The 22448-nt window shown below is 39.0% G+C and overlaps 1 protein-coding gene across 3 annotated transcripts in view; it reads right to left on the bottom strand.

The window, feature by feature from the left end:
• gabrg2 (gamma-aminobutyric acid type A receptor subunit gamma2) overlaps positions 1–22448 on the bottom strand; it is a 128768-nt gene that overhangs the window by 16431 nt on the left and 89889 nt on the right. For all 3 annotated transcript variants that reach the window (XM_072590559.1, XM_072590558.1, XM_072590557.1), the window contains exon 8: positions 7131–7283. In XM_072590559.1, coding sequence (XP_072446660.1) covers positions 7131–7283 — 153 coding nt within the window. The remainder of the gene's footprint in view (positions 1–7130; positions 7284–22448) is intronic.

The following is a 22448-nucleotide window of genomic DNA, read 5'->3' on the forward strand; positions in this document are numbered from 1 at the left end:
TGTTTGATAAATTACTACACAATAGACTTGTTAAACAAAAGCTTTTAGAATTAAAGGGATAGAAGCAGTATGAGTATGAAATTAGCTGAAGGGTTGAGGGCAGAGATTAGTGGTGATTTGGTACTTTTCAGATGAGTGCAAACCAAACAGATGTTTTCCAAGTGTCGGTACTAGGAACACTGCAATTTTGATATATTAGTAACTTAAACCTGATTGTACAGGGTATGATTTCAAGTTTATACATTACAAAAGAAAACTTCTGCAAACCATAATGAAGTCTTAATGTATTTCATAAAATATGATGATGACCTAAACAAAATTGTGCCATTTTACAGGGGTTGCAGTGAGATGGGGACTTGTGTACGTACATAAACTTTTGAGGCTTGCAGGATAAGTTGAGAAACCACTCAAAGTGCAAGTACTTAGGGCCAGATTTTCAGGGCACAATTTTACTGATACCATGGACTAAATTAAAATAATGTGTGGGATCAGGACATAGAAGTTCTGCCCCTATTTCCAACCAACCCAATTTCTGTCATTAAGAAAGAGGGCCAGAATGTGATTCATTGTCCCTGTGACTGCTTACACTCCGTCTCTGAGGTCGGCAGGCCCAACTCTGTACTGTATCAACACAGTCTCCAAATCTGCAGTAAAAATCACATGTTTATGGATACCTTCTTAATTAGAAAGTTTGCGTTTATTTGGTGAAATTTAATAACTTGAGCAATCGGTTTTAATTGTGGAAATATGGTCCAATGAGAACAAAATAGAATTATCATTGACAGTTAACTGCCAAATTTTGTTTAAAATTTAAATCAAGCAGTTTGACTTAGATTGGTCAAGGAATTACCTTGAAATTTGAAATAGCAAATGCCTCTAAGCTTTTTCGTTGTGCTGAATTAGGCGCAGTGTGTGTATAAATACATCCTATCTGCAAAGAACAGGGCCCTACATAATAATATAAACATGTGCCACTTCCAATACATGTAAGTGTGTCGTACTGAAAAAAACTAACAACCCCAAATTGAGTTGTCAGCATATTTCTTTACACACTTAGGACTGTCCAACAAATATTGTCCATTGCAGAGTGTTTCTAATTTTGGACACTGCATTGAGTACTTTGTAAGTGTGGGCTGCATGAGTACAGTCAGCATTTTGCTTTTGCAAACGGAGTGATATGATGTTCAATATATTCTGCCAGGCTTTGTAACATATGACCTATATGCTTGGTAACAAATCAGCAAAGAAATTCATATACCAGGTTATACTGACAGACGATTTACAGAAATATGAGTATATCATAATAAAAATGACTAGCTGAGGGGGAATGTAACTACCCATTTCTACCCCACATTAAAACTAAAAATCTGATTCAAACCGAATCATATTGTATTCCTCTTCAGTTCTATAGCATCATAGAAATGAAGGGTCTGCCCTGAGTCTTTCCAAAAGTGGGTAGGGGAGTTTAATTGGGTAGCCGAAAATATTTTCCACAGCAAGTTAAAGTTTTGCTGTTATGTTTTTGGATCCTTTCAGGTGGATCATCCTTTTCACAGTGAGCAGCCTCTTTTGCATAAAATAGCATCCATGAATTTTAAGTAACACTCGAACCTGTTGGAGTTATGTTGATGAGCACAATGCTGTAAGGTCAAAATGGGAAACATCTGTTCACAAGCCTGATGACATAGATGAGGCATGTGCTTGGTAGGGTTCACTTCTCCTTCCAAACTGCAGACAGTTCAAGCTTCTTGAGTAATATGGATATTTCATCACCAAGTCATTTCTTCGCATGAACAATTACACAGTGTAAAAAGTGAAGTCTACCAGGGCCAGTTTATATGATATTTGATCTTTCTCGTTGTTAAATGCTTACTGTATCAAGGGTGAAGCCTGACCCAGTTAATCTGCCCATGATAGAACACAGAATAGAACATAGAACAGTATAGTGCAGAACAGGCCCTTCGGCCCTCGATGTTGCGCCGACCTGTGAAATGTTGTCAGCTCGACCCCCTACACTATCCCAATATCATCCATGTGCTTATCTAAGGATTGTTTAAATCTCCCTAATGTCGCTGAGTTGACTACCTTAGCAGGTAGGGCATTCCACGCCCTTAGCACACTCTGCATAAAGAAGTTGCCTCTGACATCTGTCTTAAATCCATCACCCCTCAATTTGTAGTTATGCCCTCTCATACAAGCTGACGTCATCATCCGAGAAAAAAGCCTTTCACTATCTACCCTATTTAATCTTCTGATCACCTTGTATGTCTCTATCAAATCCCCCCTTAGCCTTCTTCTTCCCAATGAGAACAGACCCAAGTCTCTCAGCCTTTCCTCATAAGACCTTCCCTCCAGACCAGGCAACATCCTGGTAAATCTCCTCTGCACTTTTTCCAATACTTCCACATCCTTTCTGTAATGGAGCGACCAGACTGTACACAATATTCCAAGTCTGGCTGCACCAGTGTTTTGTATAGTTGCAGCATGATATTGCGGTTCCGTAACTCAATCTCTCTACCAATGAAACTTAACAAACCGTATGCCTTCTTAACAGCACTATCCACCTGGGTGACAACTTTCAGGGATCTATGCTCATGGACTCCAAGATCCCTCTGCACATCCACACTACCAAGAATCTTTCCATTGATCCAGTACTCTGCCTTCCTGTTATTCCTCCCAAAGTGCATCACCTCATATTTAGCTGCATTGAACTCCATTTGCCAACTCTCAGCCCATTTCTGCAGTTTATCCAAGTCCCCATGCAATCTGTAACACTCTTCCAAACTGTCCACTAATCCACCAATTTTAGTGTCATCTGCAAATTTACTGATCTATCCACCTATGCCTGTATCTAAGTCATTTATAAAAATGACAAACAGCAGTGGTCCCAAAACAGATCCTTGTGGCACATCACTAGTAACTGTACTCCAGGCTGAATATTTTCCATCAACTACCACTCGCTGCCTTCTTCCAGAAAGCCAGTTGCCACACAGGCTGACACTGGCAAATCTGACCAGATCAGACAGAGTTTAAGTCGAAGGGACCTTCAGTCAAAAGGTTCAGAAATTGGTTGGTTAGTTACAAACAAATGATATGGAATGGAGCTGAATGTCCACATTGTGAGAGGTGCTAGAAGGGGCCAGGAAAATGAAAGAAGGCAACTGGGATGTAGGGGGAGAGCCATTGTGATCAGGACAAGGAAAGATGGTCCCTGAATATTTAGAGGTTGGAACACAAGGGCATTAAGGCACTGGAGAGGCAGAATGAACAGGTAATTTTGATAATGACTCAGTGTGAGGCTAAGGCTGGGTATGGAGATCTGGACGGCTGTGGAATTAAGGAGAAGAGCAGGAATGTCAAGGTAGGTGGTGAAAGGTCTGATAATCACAGAAGGATATTGAAAAAGGACAGAATGAATGCAAGAAAGAAGTGATGGGGAAGCAAAGTGTGCTGTAGAAAAGAAGTGGAGAGTATGAACAAATCAAGTGAAAATTTAACAAGCACTACCTTTCTGCAAAATCGCCTGATATAAAATGGCCATGCAGAGCACGCACAGTATAAACTGAGACCTGTTTGCACTTGTTCCTGCACAAACAGACCCACCGGAGAGAATTGACATGGAAATTGAAAAATACCACGTGCTTGGTTAAGGCCTAAACCTGAATGGAAGCATTCAGTACAAAATAAAGATGAATTGGATCCATCAACTCCTAACCATAATAGCCCATCCACATGCCATGAATCATTTAACTCTGAGAAGAATGGCATTTAGGAATCACAAACAGTGGCCTTGATGGTTGATGGATGGGGGCAAGGGGTAAGGAAGTATTTCACATGCAGCTACACAGGCACATTCACAGGCCAATGTGTTTGAATGCTAAAGACATAGTGATAAAATTGTTATGTGAGCTATAGATTCCAAGGTTGTAGGGCTGTACTTCAGGAAACAATGAAGAGCAGCAAGAATCTGATTGAACTGATTGTTTTGTGCATGGAAAACAATGTAAAGAACAAGGCTACAAAGATCTTGTAAATGGCAGATGAGAAAGTGGAAATCCAGGCATGGGTTCTGGTGAATGCATTTCACCACGCAAATGCGACTGTCGGGCAGGTCTGTGGTCAACCTCTTGAGAAGCCTGTCAAAACCCATACGATAACCTGACTGCGTCAGGATTTCAAACAGGAAACAAACATTGCTGTCCTGATATTTCTTCACAGATCCGTACTTCCATGCCAGGTGTTTGAGTAACTTAATCCAGTTGTTGCACGAGTATTGTTGTGGTAAACGTGGAGGGAAAGAGGAGAAGATGAAGGAAATCCCAACACCAACATAATCAGAGACACAAGCTCAAAGAGCTGCAGCCAAGGGAACCAGGGTGTTCAGCACTGTTGAATAAAGGAAGGCTCACGCTATGGCATGTTGGAACTGGAGATCGATTGCCAGTTCCGACGTGCCACAGCGAGAAATCGTAATGACTTCCTCAGGAGACAGACAAGGGATGCAACAGATAGGGACCCTTCATTGCCCAGTACTTCCTGGGAGCAGAGAAACTACATCATGTTCTTCACAGCCTGCAACACATTATCGATGAGGATGACCATCTCACCAAGACCTTCCTTATGCCTCCACTTCTCACCTTTGAACATCCACCAAACTTTAAACAGACCATTGTTCACAGCTAACTACCCAGACATCAGGACAATATTGACCACAACATCATACAGCCCCGTCATGGCAACCATGTAAGACGAGTCAGAGTGTCGACATGGATACACGTGGGGACACTGCCCACCATCTTCGCAGCAGGTACTCATGTGACTTGGCCAAAGTTGTTTATCTTATATGCTGCAGGCAAGGATGCCCAAGGCATGGTAGTTAGGCGGGACCGAGCAAACACTGTGACAATGAATGAATAGATACCACACAATAATCGCCAGACAGGTATATCCCCTTCCAGTCAAGGAACACTTCAGCATTCAGGGACATTTGGCCTCAGATCTTCAGGTGACTGTCCTCCAAGGCAGACTTCAGGATATGCAACAATGCAGAGTGGCTGAGCAGAGGCTGGTAGCCAAGTTTGTTACCCATGAGCATGGCCTCAACAGAAACCTTGGATGTGTTCCTGTTGGCCAGAAACTGGACCAGCCATATAAACATTGTGGCTACAAGAGCAAGTCAAAGGCTTTTAGTTCTGTGACTACTAACTCAACTACTGAATCCTCAAACCTATCCGCCATCAGCAAGGCTTGAATCAGGACTGTGACAGAGCATATCACACTTGCAGTTGCAATAACTCAAGAAGCTTGACATCATTCAGGATAAAGCAGCCTGATAGATTGGTTCCACATCTAACACCTTCAACATTCATTCCCTCCATAATAAATGCATTGTAGCATTTATATACAAGGTGCACTCCCATGAATCACCAAAGCTCCTTAGATAGTACCTTCAAAACCTGTGACCTCTATCACCTCGGAGGGCATCAGATATATCACCAGTTTTAAGTTCCCCTGCAAATCATATACCATTCTGACATGGAACTACATTGCAATTCCTTCCGTGTCACTGGGTCCAAACCTTGGAATTTCCTTCCCTCATATCAGCATAGTCACTGTGCCTATACCACAAAGACTGCAGTATAAGGCAGTTCACCATCACTTTATCCATCAGCAATAAGGGATGGGCAATTAATGTTGGCACAGTCAGCAACACCCAAATCCTCCTGAATAGGTAAAAGAAAATCACAGTGATTGACAAGAATCAGAGAAAATCACACAATTATCATATGTTAGATTGCTGTGCCATGAATTTTTTCTCCTGGAATTAAAGCTTAGTACTGAAAAATACACTTCCTTTGCTCTGAGGTAGAGTCACTTGACCTGAAACCTTAACTCTGATTTCTCTCCACAGATGCTGCCAGACCTACTTGAGCATTTCCAGCAATTTCTATTTTTGTTTCTGATTTACAGCATCCACAATTCATTTGATTTTGATCTTTACTGCCTTTGCATATTATACATTTAAAATAGTGGCCAATATTCAGAGTTTAATGCATTTGTTGTAATTGTTCAGAACTGCCTAAATAGCTATGTTACTCTTGTACATTATAAATAAATGTTCAGTCATGAGTCTATCAACAACAGAGGTAGATGGCCTCTCCCAGCATATTGGCTATAAGGAAAAAGAAAATAAGCAATTTTGGTTTTAATATGAGCTTGATATATTAGAGATTTGGAAAAAAAGTGAGTTTCTTATTCTGTGACCTATCATTTCCTTCAGAAAATTGTAATTGAACATTTGTGACAAGAATAAGGGAATCCAATGGATTAAAGGATATTTTCTCGCAGTTTCTTGTGTTTTGTACAACAATTCAGAAACGTCAGTGCACATAAAACTAAAGAAAACAAATACCACGGAATGACTCAAAGGTCATGTGATATTCTTTGGCTTTCAACAACAAAATTATATGTTAAACATTTGACTGAAATTTTGCATTAAATGGATGTAAACAGTTAGGATCTCAGATCTCACCATTTTAGGATTGAATCAATCCAAGAGCACAATGCCTATCCATTTCCTATATTTACCCACACCAACACAAACATATGTCTTCCCACCACACAAATCATACAGAATTTCCATATGCATGCTTGCACATTATACATGGCAAGATAAGACAGGTTTCACATTGATCTTCATATTTTATTCAAATGGTAACACAGAGGGTAATATGACCGAACAGAATGCAGCTGTCAACAGCATGGTTCGGCCACGCCATTAACAGAATTTTAACTTAGCTATTAAACATTGAGGGGAAGATTTAGTTTGCCTGGGGAGGAATAGCTGTGTGACACATGTTTCGGTCAGTTTGCTGGGTCAGGCGAAACCAAGTGTTGTGTACCGCATGGATATGTACTATTCTTCTTCATTGACATTAATGAAGCATTGTGCAGGTATTGATCTGTGGCATAGCCTGCCTACACAGAATAACCATGATATAGTGTAATGAGAAGCAGTGCAACATACAATAATTCCTCCCGTGTATATTTATTTTTAAAGGAACAATTAGAAGAGGTGAAAACTGTTATTATTTTGTCAGAAAGCAATATAGTTCATATGATGTAATTACCTAATGATGTTCTGGCTGGTACTGCATCCTTATTGATCCAAAATGATACCCAGGATAAAACAACCGTCAATGTGCAAGGGATATAGGTCTGGATAGTGAAGTAGCCCATTCGTCTGCTAAGATCGAAGTACACAGACATCACAACATAATCTCCTGCAAAAAGATAAAAATAGAAGGCGAATCTTTCACTCATAATAAAGCAATATCGGCCTGGAGAATGAATGATGCTAACCTCTCATTAGGCTTGCAGCTGTCAAATGAATTAAGTGTGGTAATTTGAAGTAATTAGAAAATCATCTAAGTGTCCTCTAAAGGAAATATTGGATGTGTATAAAGCAGGGCAAACAACTGCATGTCTCTTCCACCAATCAGTTTGAAGAATCCTTTCTATGACATTCTAAGAGTTAGAATGTGTAACTGAACATAATCAAATGCAGAGAAGTGAAACCTCCATTTAAACTTGAAATCACAAACAAAAGCTTTTTTGTAGTGTGTGTATTGGATATCTAATGGATACATACCACAATGTCATATTCTCCCTGAATCTCTGGATAAAGTATTGATGTAGCATGGCTTCCACAGGAGCAGAGCAAATCAGTCAGGAACATTTTGAACTTCACATTTTATAGTAGTCATGTTTGAATGGTGGAACTTTTTTTTAGATTAGATTCCCTACAGTATGGAAGCAGGCCCTTCGGCCTAACAGATCCACACTGCCCCTCTGAATAGTAACCCACTCATTCCCTTACCCTGAATTTACCCCTGACTAATGCACCAAACACGAGGGGCAATTTAGCATGTTCAATTCATCTGACCTGACCTGCACATCTTTTGGATTGTGGGAGGAAACCGGAGCACCCAGAGGTAACCCATGCAGATACAGGGAGAATGTGCAAACTCCACGCAGACAGTCGACTGATGCTGGAATCTAACCCGGGTCCCTGGAGCTGTGAGGCAGCAGTGCTAACTACTGAGCCACCACACCACTCTATGTTAATGTTAATCCATAATAATTATAAAAGTCAATAGCCTTGTTATTACCTGAACTATATAACATGGTATAATTTCAAATTATTATAACACTATTACTATATTTACAACTGAATTTTCCAACAGGAACGTTCCTGTCTACAGAATTGGAAAGAATGATTTGGGGATTTTAAGAAAGATTTCAGGCTATACAAATAAATGATCTAACTCAAAAAGGGGGCAGGCAATATAGAAGCATAACATTTTTCTTGTCTATTAGCAGAAACTTAATAAGGTTTTCTTATATCCTTGATATTTTTTTCTTAGAGAAGCTTTGTTTCCAGTTATAGGGTCAGAAGGGTGTTATAATGAAACCAGATCCAGATAGGTATTATGTTTGTTTGATACATCAGCATTTCATAACTTGTATTAGTCAAAAAATATTGTATCATTCCCAATTTATTTGTGATCCAAGTATAAGAAATTGGTAATTAATTTAGACTCAAGCTGCACATAGGATCCAAAAATTATACTAAAAGAAAGATCTAAATGACCTGATGCAACACTTCTTTTCCCTTCACTTCATATGGAACTGAAGTAGCAATAGGCCACCCAAATATAACATGACATAGGTCAACAAAATTGAGACTGTTCAGGTCTTCGACATCAAGAGGTAGAAGTCTACTCAACAAACGTAAAAGTGTTCAACATTAACTCACATCTGAGTCAGGAGATTATCCAGAGACTAGGAGAAAGTCAGGATTGCAGATGCTGGTGATCAGAGTTGAGAGTGTGCTGCTGGAAAAGCACAGCAGCTCAGGCAGTATCCAAGGAGCAGGAGAATCGACATTTCAGGCATAGGCCATTCATCAGGATGTGACGGGGAGTGGGGGGAGCGAAGTGGCTGAGAGATAAATAGGTTGGTGGGAGTGAGGCGGGGGGAGGTCGCTAAATAGGCAGTAGGTTGATGCAGGTGTGGACTGTGGGGTGATAGCGATAGTTTGAAGGGGAGGGTGGAGCAAATAGGTTATCCAGAGATGTCAGCACAAATTCTCAGCTGACACTTCAGTTTACTGCATTATTGGAGATTACATCTTTCAAAAGGGATGTTAAGGCAAGATAAAACCAAAATGAGCTGGTAGCATCTGTAAAGAAAGAAACAAACTTAATGTTTCTAAAGACTCTGTTAGAGTTCCACAGAACGATTGTCTAGGGAGCTATATAAAGACTGTAGAGGAGATGGGAAAGAAAACTAGCTGAAAAGAAACAGCAATTAAAAATAAATCAAATGCTAGAGTAAACAGCACTAAAACTGAGGATTCATGCATAAGGTTAAAAATTCTATCACTTTGACACGAGATGAGCAAGTACTTTCTTTTCTGGAGTGATTATATGGAATTTGCTCAGTGCAAAAGCAGTTAGTATTATTTTGATGAGAAAAGTCTTCATAAGTAGAGTCATGTAAGAATCTGGATAGATATAGAATTAAGCAAAAATGCTTAAATAACTTTTGAACAAGAACAATATTTGGGTTACATTAACAATATTAATGTGCACTCAAAAATGAGAATGTGTTCAGGATCCACCTCTTAGTAAATGAAACCAAAAAAAAATGAGTATTTGGCAGTTAAAGGGTTAATACATGGGGTTTTTAAATTGACCCAATTCCTGGAATAGCTTGTACTGGAATTTCTATTCATATATACCATTTTATGGAATCAAGATACTGTCCTCCAATTGCAATATACTTAATGCTACTTAGTCAATGTGGAATTTAAAGTTAGACAATATTGTCAGATTTATGCAAGTTATATTGTAGCAAATAATGGGTGCAATATTCCTCGCCTTTTTCCTAAGAAGAGATTTTTTTTGTTCATGGGATTTGTGCTTCGCTGGCTAAGCCTTTAATTAATTGTCCATCCCTAATTGACCAAAGGGCTGTGAACAGTCAACTGCTTTACTACACATCTGGAGTCACATGCAGGTCACACCAGGTAAGGGCTACCGTATCTTCCCTCAAGGAAGGACATTAGTGAATCAAATGGGTGTTTATAACAGCTGACTATCACTACATGATCACCTTTGTATAATTTTTCTATTCCTGATATCTCTTAAATTCAAATCTCACCAGCTTTCATGGTGGGGATTCAAACCCATAGCCCGGAGCAGTGGTCTGGCATTCTCGCTTACTCGTCCAGTCATATTATTATGATGCCACCACCTTCCCATGTTGCAAATTTTCTTCCAAGTTCTTGATTAAGAGTCACTTCCTTCAAACTTGAAATTTCAATGTAATATTTATTTTTAAATATACATCTCACTGAATATGTTCATATGAAATCACTAAGGAAGTTAGTGATGACTTCCAATAGAAAACGTCTTGTCCTGGTGATTTTACATGACAAAATGCTTGGAAACAAAGCTGGATAATTAATTGATGGAACATATATAGATTAACTGATCTTTGGAGAGCAATTTGTCTAACATTTGTTACTCCACTGGGAACTTGAAGAAAATCCTTCAATAAATTAATTAGGTCATGCTTAAAAAGCCACAGATCTTCACCATTTAAAGATCAATAGTTTGAGATATTCATTCCAAAATATTTACAATGGCAGAAAAGTCAATAGTGTCAATGCAATATTGTCAACCCAGATGTGCTATATAGGTGAATGCCTAAGTTGAGGATAGATACCATTCAATTCATGACTCAGAACTATATTTTCCCAATTGTAGGAAAAGTAGCTCATTGCATGAGATTCTTGGCACTATGATCCATCTCAACCTTTTGCATGTAATTCTCTGATTGTTATCTCATTAATGCTGCAACTGATCATGTGGCAGGAGAAGTAAAAGTTCTCAACACCACTGGGATTTTACAATGTTACCGTCACTGACATCATAATTAAAGTCCAGTTGCACAACACTTCAGATGATGCAAGCCAGGAACTGCACTTCATACTGTGGTCCTGCACCATCATCTCCAAGGATTTAGCTGCTCAGTTTGAGGTTCAGTGGACAAGATGACAGAGAGGACAGCAGTACAAAGGAGACAAGGTTATCAGGCACATCAGCATGGACTGAGATAACAAGCCTGGGTATGTGCAGTTTCCCGAGTGAAACACAGCTTTGAAGGAAGAATAGTAATGATCTTCTGTCTTCTGCATGGGGAATTGCACTATTGCATTTCTACTACCTCATACTCACAGGGCCATTATTCACTCTAACTCTGCCAGTGCACACACATACAATCATGACTTATGAACTACAACTCACACTATTGCATGCATTATGTCTACTCAGTGGCCATCTCCCACCTCATGCTCCCAAAAAACTCATCTTCTGCCTTCTGCACTTCCTACTCACTCACTGGGGAAACCTCATCACCTCTTCTCTTCCTGCATCATCACTAACTGTTTTTCTGTCCACTATCATTATACTCAATCCATCCTTTTGTCTCATTGAAGAAAAAGATTAGTCAATTCACTGGATTGATATCTTCACAGCACCCTAACTCATGTACCTGTAACCCCTAGACCGATTTCAATTAATTTGCATGACTGACTATGGCCCAATTCCTGGAATCCAAGGACACAGATCCTCTGGTACAACCAGGTGCCTTACTTGACCATGGTCAGAACTGGAATGGCAAAATCCCACTGACTGATTGCAGCAGTACCCATTGACTGACTAAAGTCCCTCTAAACCTCATTAAGGACTGATCTCCTCTGACTTTCACGCAGTACTATTTGGTTGAAGTGCATGCAGTGTGTTTGCTGTGTAAACTGCTGGTACATGCTGTATGTGATACTTACATAGCACAGTGCTGTACAGCAAAACATGTCCAATCCTCCTAACCATGTCAAGCTGCCTGATTCTATCTATACACTTAAGCCTATGCCCACTTGCAAGCCCAAGGCTGGCAGCTTCCAACTAAATGAAATGTGATTAATTCCTAAGAAATGAAGTAAAGAGCTATAAGATCCATTTTGTGTTGCTGCACATGATACACGCATTCCTGCTCACAAAATGATCTTGCAGAAATATGCACTGCGTTAAGTGTCCTTGAGGTTAATTTGAAGTCCTGAAGTGCTGTATTGATCCAAAAGCAGGCAGGCTGAAGTGATGAGCCTGGTGGTTTGCCAACGCCATCTTGTTAGATTTGGTGATACTAATGTTGAACTGGGGTGTACAAAGTTAAAAATAACACAACACCAGATTATAGTCCAACAGGTTTATTTAAAAGCACTAGCTTTCAGAGTGCTGCTCCTCCATCAGGTTGTTGTCTTGTTACATCATCTTGTTAGAGGGAGGGTGGAAGAGTATAGTGTCTATGGAGCATGAAGGGATGTTGTGATGATGACAGATTTGCATGAAGGTCTAAAGAAGCAAGGAGCAAACTGCTGCCAGCTGCTGAACACATTTCTGTCCTGAGGATTGAACTTTAGGACAAGTAGGAAAGAATTTGAAGCTGCGTAGAAATGAGGCAAGTTGGACTAATAATGAGACATGAATACAGGGTAATAAGGTTGACATTGTTAGCATGATTCTGAACTTGCCATTTCAAATACAAAGTGGAATTTTTCTTCTCAAAGTCAAGATTTTGATTTTTTTTTCATTTTTGGTGTATTTTTCCACATTTCTCTCCATTGCCCATGATGTTGAAAAGAATAGAAAATTCTGTGCATCCATTGAAAAATAAGCTGATCCTTCTGTGGTTTTCAAAGTTTAATTCATAGAACGACAAATTAATCCCATTATAAATGCCATCCCATTATAAATACTATCCCATTATAAACACCACTCTTGGAGAACTCAACATTGCAGGGCAGGATGTGGGCCAGGTGTAAGCATTAGAATGTTTCTGCAGGATTTAATGATCTGCACAATACAGAGCATGAAACCAAAATACAAAAATCATGTTCGATGGACTCTGCAAATTTTTGTTTTCCTGACAAACATCTGTGAAACTGTGAATCTGTGAGAGCTGCAGGAGGTTTCAAACCTCCAAAGGTTACTGTTCAACACTGACAGACATGTTTTCATGAAGTTGAGCATTATTATGCATGAGGTTGCATCGACTCACAAGATGATTAACTGGTTTTCAATTTCCAGAATGGTCTGGAGTGGCACCAAAATCCTACTCCTTCTGGCTGTAATATCACTACTTATCCAAAGGTTCAAACACACCATCTACAACAGGAATAGTAAATTATATTTATTTGAGTTTTAAGAAGAAAAACTAATAAATTTGAAGAAACGCACAATAAAAATGACAATCCTTTATTCAGATAAATGTTTCTTCAGAAAATCTACCTCCAGATGAACGGATTCATGTGAACTCAAGTTAATTTTGCAGTTGTGCAGGAAGATAATATGGTTCAAAGATCTTTTGATGCAAACTAAGTCATCTAAACTGACAAAGCTAGAAAAAGAAAAATTATTATATCCAGACTTTAAATTGTTTGACACTCACATGAAAACTTCAGAAATTGATATAATTCAAAGAGTCTCATAACTATTCCACTAATTTTTTTCCTTTGTAAAGGTCATGGTGGCTCAATGGTTAGCACTACTGCCTCACAGTGCCATGGACTTGAGTTTGATTCTAGCCGCAGGTGTGGAGTTTGCATATTCTCCCCGTGTCTGTGGGGTGTGCTCTGGCTTCCTCCCACAATCCAACAATGTGCACGTAAGATGAATTGGCCTTTGGTGTTCAGAAATGTATAGATGAGGTGCATTTGTCAGGGGTAATGGGTCTGGGTGAGTTACTCTTTGGAGGGTCGGTGTGGGCTGAAGGACCTGTTTCTGCACTGTAGGGATTCTATGACTTGGAGATTGATATACTGCATCCAGTCAAAGTGGATGCTTCAGTTTTCACCTGATGTGTCCTAGTTATCAGTACACTGATTTGTTAGTAAAAGGTAATCTAGTTCTACTTCCCCATTGTATCATGTAATCACATATATTCTTCCTTTTCAGATATTAATCCAATTTCCTCTTGAATGTCTTGCTTAATACTGCATCCACCATATTGTCAGGAATTGCATTCCCAGTCTTAACACTTGCTACTTAGAAATGTTTCTTTTCATGTTTGCACTGCCTCTTTTGCTACATTACACTAAATTTGTGCCTTTTATTTGATTCCTCCATCAATGGGAACAATGTTTTCCTGACCTGCTCTGTGCCCTTTTTTGATGGCTTATTCTATTTATTTCATGAATATATTGGGCACTGGACACAGTCAGGAATTTTCTGCAGCCAGATCTTTGCTTCCAGAAGACTAGAAATCATCACCTTTTATATAGAAAGGGCAATTCTGCAATTTTAATGAAATGACATTGTAGCAAAACTACAGCATTCCAGTCAACAGCTGATTCAACAGGGTTAGATCATGACAATCTCATGAATATTTCCTGCAAACTTGCATTTGTGCAGTAAGGAACAGGACTGAGTAGAGGAGGATATCCTTAGACCAGCAGATTTCCAAACCATTTATAATAAATCAACCATGTGACCAATGAAAATAGACAAGATAATGTTGCCAGAAAATCCCTTTCTCATGAATATACTTGCAATATTTTACTGGCAGGTTTCTAAGAGACATGAATATTCACAACAGAGAGAAAACTTTTCTCTGCCATGTTGTTTAAGAATGAAAACTGGTAGCTTATTGAGTCAATGTTTTTCTAACAATGTCCATGGGCTATGGGAGCAGATTTGAAACAAATTTCTCTCTGATCTGTGTTGCCACAATAAATCGTACTTGCCACCATTAATTAAGTCTATGGTCATTGTGTGTAAGCCATAAATACTGTGCTTCAAATGTCTTGCAGTCTCAGCATAATTCTATATATCTAAGCTTCTTCAATACCTATAATGATGCAGGAAGAAATTTGTGCCTGACAGATAAAATTACAAATATCACAAGTAGTTTTTGTGCACTGTAGCTTGTATAATTTAATCTTGTCCTCAGTTACCTGCACGTGAATAGAATGTAGTCATTCAATGGAATGCTGTTTATTGTTTTAGGCTACAAAATTGTTGTTAGAGGAGCAGATGGCCACATCTATGTTGTTAACAAAAGCCTGCACTTCTGTAAAATCTGTCACTTGGTTAAAAATGCTGGACTCCTTCCATTGGTTGAAAAAAAACACTTCTGCTTGAAAAGCAAATTTTTGTTTCTTTTTAATGCATCTGTGCACAAAAGACGAATAATCTGACAAATATCATCAGTGATGGCTTGGGAGGATCCAAGAGCACAAAATTATAATGCTCTCATTACCTTCACTGTTACAGTGCTGACCATTGATGGTGTTATTTCTGAGGAAATTCAATGACAGTCTGCCATGTAAAGCATGGACAACGAAGGCAGATATCTGCAGACAAAACCAGGTTTAATGTATTGTTCATGGGTGACAATGTTTCTTGTACAATTGCACCTGCCTTTCTTCCTACCTCAATAAGTCTGCACTGTCACAGAATTCCTAAAGGAAATGTCACATTACACAATTAATTGGGTCTCCTTGGTAGCTAAGTCAGTCTGATATTGTACCTGGACAGTGTGCTTTATTATGAAGCACAAGCAGGTCAATACCAAACTGCCCGGATCATATTAAGTTTGTACAGTCTTCAGTGAGATAGTGAAAGTACTTTACAGTTCATGGTAAGTCTTATAGTGCTATACTATGATTGATTATTTAATTAATCAACCAAAGTTAATTTACCTTGAGTAGACAGTCCTTCTCTTCACCTGTTCTGACACTGAACAGTTTTGAACTAGAGCATACATAAAATGAAATACTATGGATGCAGAAAATGTTCAAAAGTGTCACATTTATCTCAAAGCATTAATTTCAGGGAGAGAGAGAGAGAAAACTTACTGCCACATGTGCTGAATGTTTGCAAATCTTTTTGGTTTTATTTTTGACCCATGCTTGTTCATTTGTGTAGTGCTAGCCAGTGGTTGTATTTTATTGAGCTTATTATGCACTATGTTAAGACAGTGGTCACCAGGCTTTTAATATTTCCACTCACCTACTTAGTACTGTGCTCAACGGTAATCCCAGCATGTCGACGTGAAAACACACTGTGATGCATAATTGTAATTTGTCCAGCTAACTGCAAAATTCTGTACCATTTGGCACAGAATGAGTTCATAAACATAGCACCTAAACACAGAATGCTTTGGCACTCATTTATTACTTCCGAATGGAGTCTGGAGTTAACCAATGTATAAGCCATTCAATCAATTTTGGAGGTACTTTATCAGTGCCTCTGCACCATGATGAAAATCATTTGATGTTTAGTGACTCAAAAACTCCAGATTTACCTAATGTGTATGTTAATCATTTGAAGAACATATTTTTCTCTAACAAGGACAGAACTAACTCGAAACATCAGCAGGTCAACCAGTATCTGTCAGAGATAAAAATATAACTGCAGATGCTGGAATCCAAAGTGGACATGCAGGAGGCTGGAAGAAGGCTGACAAGAACAAGGTTGGCTTTCATTAGCAGAGGGATTGAGTTTTAGAGCCGCGAGGTTATGCTGCAGCTCTATAGGGCCCTGGTTAGACCACACTTGGAATATAGTGTTCAGTTCTGGCCGCCTCATTATAGGAAAGATGTGGAAACATTAGGGAGGATGCAGAGGAGACTTGCCAGGATGCTGCCTGGACTGGAGGGCATGTCTTATGAAGAGAGGTTGACGGGTCTAGGGCTTTTCTCACTGGAGCAAAGAAGGACGAGAGGTGACTTGATAAAGGTGTATAAGATATTGAGAGGCATAGATAAAGTGGATAACCACAGACTTTTTCCCATGGCGAAAATGGCTATCACAAGGGGGCATAATTTTAAGGTAATTGGAGGCAGGTTTAGGGGAGATGTCAGAGATAGGTTCTTTACTTCGAGTGGTGAGTGTATGGAATGCACTGTCAGCAGTAGTAATAGAGTCAGATACATTACGGACATTTAAGCAACTCCTGGATAGGCACATGCAAGCTAGTACAATGAAGGGTATGTAGGTTAGTCTAATCTTAGAGTAGGATAAAAGGCTGGCACAACATCAAGGGCTGAAGGGCTTGTACTTGCTGTACTGTTCTATGTTCTAACACAGCAAGCCAGGCAGTAGCAGGAGATGGAGAAGTCAATGTTTTGGGTATACCATTTCTTCAGGAATGGAGGTGGGGGTAGGCAGTTGCCCATACTCCCACCTTCATTCCTGAAGAAGGGCTATACTTGAAACATCGTTATCTTCACCTCTTGATGCTGCCTGGCTTGCTGTGTTCTTTTAGCCTCCTGCTTGTCTACAATCAATATCTGTGGCAAGAACATAGAAGTTAATGTTTCAGAAGTAGATTCTTCTTTGGATTTTTAAAGTTCTTTGGAGTGATCTGTAACTAAAATGTTAATTGGCCTACAGAAGACCAAAATGACTGCTGGAAGCCAGAATTAAAAACAGAAGATGATAGTAATACTAAGCAGCTTAAGGAGAATTTGCAGACAAAGGAACAGAATTAATGTTTCACACCAATAACCTCCCTGGCCTGCTGAATATTTCCAGCATTTTCAGTTTTATTAGAAATAATTCATCTGTTCTCCCAACAGATATTGATGAATCTATTGACTGTTATCAGTTTTTGCTCAGTTTCATATTTCCAGAATATTGATTTTTATTCATTCACAGCATATGGACATCACTAGTCAGGCCAGTATTTAATGCCCATAATGTAACTATCTTGCTGTCGATCTGAAGGCCAGACTGGGTAAGGTTGGCAAATTTCCTTCCCTAAGCAGCATTAGTAAACCAGATGGGTTTTTTCCCTGACAATCGGCAATTAATTCATGGATATCTTTAGACTTTTAATCCCAACTTTGCTTTTAAAGGGAAATTCAAATTCTACTGTCTGTCATGGTGGGATTTGAACCTTGATTCTTGGATTAATAGCCCACTGATAATACCACTAGATCACTGCCTCCTCTGAATTAAAATTAGTAGCTTTGTTTTATTTTTGCTTAGAGCTCTCGCTAACATTACCAGGACTGCTATCTCAGTATGTACAGGTACGATTGATGACTGGCAAGCTATGTATAGTTTTGAGAATTCTGCACATCAGCTATTATTGCTGGAAAGTTCTAACTGCAAGTATTCCAGCAATTCCTTCAGTTGAAAAGGCTTTAATTAGGTCACGATTTTCCACATGATTTATGGATACAACATATTTTAATTCCCCACTTCATAAAAATGAATTGAACCACTTAATTGCTCCTTCATAACTTTGCTACAATCAAGTGTTCCCTCTGGGAGTAGCTTTCGTTTGGGTTATGTCATGCAGATAGAACAATTCGTTTGAAACTCGTTCTAGCATGAAGAAATTTCACCAAACTGAACCTAACAGTTTTCCCTGTTAAGTAGTGTGTTATTTGGAACTGCATACAATTCTTTGTTTCAAATTCAGGAAACAAAACGTATTTTTTAGCTACCTCTCCATCATTTGGGTTTTTAATCTATTCATTTGTGAAAAGTGTTACATAGCTCTCAAAGAGCTTCCAGTATAACAGCCTCCAAATATGACACAACCACATATTCTTCAGCCTGAGAAAACAGATGTAATGTGACAAGCATTTCAAAGTCACATTTCAAATCATGAACAATACACAAGAAATTACTGCTATTGTTGACATTAGACTTCAGATGCCTGCCTTGTGAAATAACCTAAAAAGAAATTCTTTATTTCTTTGACTATGAAGCAAGAGGTTAAGAACAATTTGGGGTTTGGATGAAATGTGGAACAAAGGGAGACAATGGTCTAGTGGTAATATCACTAGCTTGGTAACCTAGACCCCCGAGGCATGTTCTAGTAACATGGGTTCAAACTGTTCCAGGGCAAACTAAATTTTGATAAATCAGGCAGATCGTATTGAATGACAGAGCAAACTGAAGAGAGCAAATATTCCTGTTCCTATTTTTAATCAGATCAGCCTGGATCTTATTAGAAAGCAGAGCAGACTTGATGGCCCTAGCCCTGCTCCTAATTGGTGCAAATGTAATACTAGGCGGAAGTGAGAACTACAGATACTGGAGATTAGAGTCAAGATTACAGTGGTGCTGGAAATGCATAGCAGGTCAGGCAACATCTGAGGACCAGGCGAATCGACGTTTCAGGCAGGAGCCCTTCATCAGGAATGACAAATGTAATATTGTCATTCAATTCTATCAAATGGGCAGGTAACATTACAGGGACTCACACCAAAATACAAACTGAGAAAGAGTTGAAAACTAACACTTAGAGGGAGTTAAAAACTTTTATTTTATGTACAGGTGAGAATTATTGTCTTGACTTAACAAATGTGAAAAGATGCTAGGTTATCCAGTTACACATGTGTGGAAGAAGCATGACCAGGCTAGGTATCCTGAATTAGTCTGAAGTAATCCTGTCAGAATGAGATCAAGTATTTGGTCATTCTCTACAACCTGCATGCTAACACACTTCCAGCTTGTACCTTGGAAATACAAGAACCTTTCCAATCATTTCAAACCCAGAGGACTAGATGTTCCACTCCCACTAAGCAAAGCCATGTCAAGGAAATAAAACATCAGGTGTGGAGGACTGCAGTTTCAAAGCTGCAATTCCAAACCCCTGCCTGCTTTTGTCCATGTTGAGGAGCATGGCACAATCGAAATAGCAATTTGAATCCCTGCCGGAAATTCAAGTTTCCTTTTCCAAAATGGGTAGTTTCCTGTTGGCCATGGGAGCTCTTCAAGATAGATCAGGCTGTGAACCTAATGGGAGGTCGATTGCAGAATCAGGAATCTCTCGCTAGGTAAGTTTAAAAGATCTTGCCAATACTCCTCATATTCCTCTTCCCATCTCCATAGCTGTTCCACTCCTCTCATTTACCTCCTATGCCCCTAAGCATCTCTATACCTATCCTTCAGTATCTACTACTTATAGTCCTAAAACTGACAAAATAAGCCAGCACACTTTGAAAATCTGTTTTGGAAAAAAACTGCTCTTACAGACTCCTCAAACTGTCTATCAAACACAATCATTCATTATATAAAAACAATTAACTCCTGAAACCCATTTTCTCATTCAACCTGTTTAGAGGTATTACCATACTACTCTGGAACAGGTGGGACTTGAATCCTGCCCTCCTAGTTCAAAGGTAAGGGTACTCCCACAACAGTCCCTGCAATTAATTGATATTCATCATCTAATATTGTCCAAAAAGACAAACAGGTAATGAAAACTCAAAAAAAAACTTATTACAACTTTAAAGCAATCAAACAAAGTTAGGACCTTTTGTTTTGTAACTGTATAGAAGTTACCCATAGGGCTGAACACATTATCCATTCTTGGCACACAGTTAAACATCTGACAAATATAATCAGCAGATGTAAGCTGGGCAATATCTTGACTCAAGGATGCCAACACGAAGAGGAAAATCCAACCCAGAACATGTTAGGAACAAAAATAGGGGAGGCAATGACATGGTAAAGTCACTTGGCTGGCAATCAGAGACCTAGCTGCTGTGAATTAAAATTTCACCATGGAGCTGGTAGACTTTAAATTTGGACAACATATCTTGAACTATAAAAATTTGGCTCCCAGAAATGGGGACAATGACAACTGTCATCAAATAATGTAAAAGCCAATCTTGTTCCCTTTAGGAAAGGAAATCGTTCATTCTTACCTGCTCTGGCCTTCATGTGACAGCAGAACCATAGCAATATTATTATTCATACTTCACAAATCTCTGAAATGGCCTCTCTTGCCATCCTTTTGGGGCAATTTGGGTCTGGCAACAAATATAGGTTTTGCCAGTGATGGTCATAGTCCAATAAAGAATGAAAATAAGATCAAGTCACTCAGTCTGTCAAGACTACCCTGCCATTCAATTAGACACCAGCTGATCTGTATTTGAACTCTACATTAGTTTTTGTTCCAATTTGCTAAATACTATTGGTTCAGTGCTTAATGCTGTACTCCACATAAAGATTGGTGATGGTGTGGATCTCAATGTATTATAATTATATGTAGGTTTTTCACTAGCTTTAAGAGGATAGTATTATCCTGTAAAAAGCCAATTGTTTAAACTGTGGAAGATTGATGATAGATCACATTGCAGAATATATCAGTCATGTTATTCTTTGGATAACGGTATTCACGTGCAAAATTGCCTTCATATTTAGAGTGTTTATATGAACGTTGTTTATAAGCATTGTTTAGGAGAACCTTCTGGCTTCTGAGACCATTGGATTGTCAAATTGATCCCTAGTGGCTTCACTGGATCCACAAATAGTGCCCTGCTATTTTAAAAAGATATATGTACTCGACATCTAATGGATTCTTCTCCTTTGGAAACAGCTGAAATTGCCCTCACTGGTAAACCTGGCATTTATCACTTGTTTGATGCATCTCTGCACTGATGTGGCATGGAAATATCCTGGGTAATGAAAAAGTGAAAGCTGTTGTGACATTCATAGCTACTGGGAAACCACTACATTTATGAAGGTGGTCTATCGATCAGCCTAGAGCAGGTGGTATAGTTCATTCACTGCCTTTCTTTTGCAGTAATAATAATAAGTTTACTCAGACATGCCTGGGACCACATTCAGTCCCAAGGATACCAGAAGAGTTCATTAATGTACCCTCTGTTATTCCCCTGCACTTGGAGATAGTTTCTTCTCAAATTGCTTCTTCTTTTCTAGTGCATGAAAGCCATTTGGAATCCCCAAAGTAATTCTCGTCTTCCCATCTTACCTACTACCACCTCCTGCAATTGCAACAAATAGGAGTTCAGGCGAGAGTAACTGGCAGAATTTCAACTTTCCATCAAAATGAAGTTTTTATAATGCCCTAAGTGCCAAATAGACAGTTAAAAATACTTAGTGGGATAAATTGTAGTGAAATTGCTGCAAATCAAACTGCAAAGCCAATTTTAAGATAATCTTCAAAAAAAGCTGGATACTTTTCAAGTAAATATTCCATCACATAAGGATGAAAAGACACAGAGGGAACAGTGTGCAACATCACCCAATCTATCTCAATCGCAACTGAGATGAAAAACGCAGATTTTTTTTTATCTTTTCATTGTACGAAGAAGGAATTCACACACAGACTGAGGAATCAGTTATAAGATAATAATCTCACTAATGGGAAGTTCATCCCTCTTTGAGTTACCATAATTGACTCATTTAGTAACACTTAAAAATAATAGTGTTGAAGGTCCAGTTATAGCTTTCACTATTGATTAAGATGGAAATTCTTGTTAAACTCTCCTGGATAGAGTTGAAATAGTATTGTTCAATACAAAGTTCCTAACTGGACCTGCCACATAAATA

The sequence above is a fragment of the Chiloscyllium punctatum genome, chromosome 20 (genome assembly GCF_047496795.1).
Source record: "Chiloscyllium punctatum isolate Juve2018m chromosome 20, sChiPun1.3, whole genome shotgun sequence".
Lineage (NCBI taxonomy): Eukaryota > Metazoa > Chordata > Chondrichthyes > Orectolobiformes > Hemiscylliidae > Chiloscyllium > Chiloscyllium punctatum.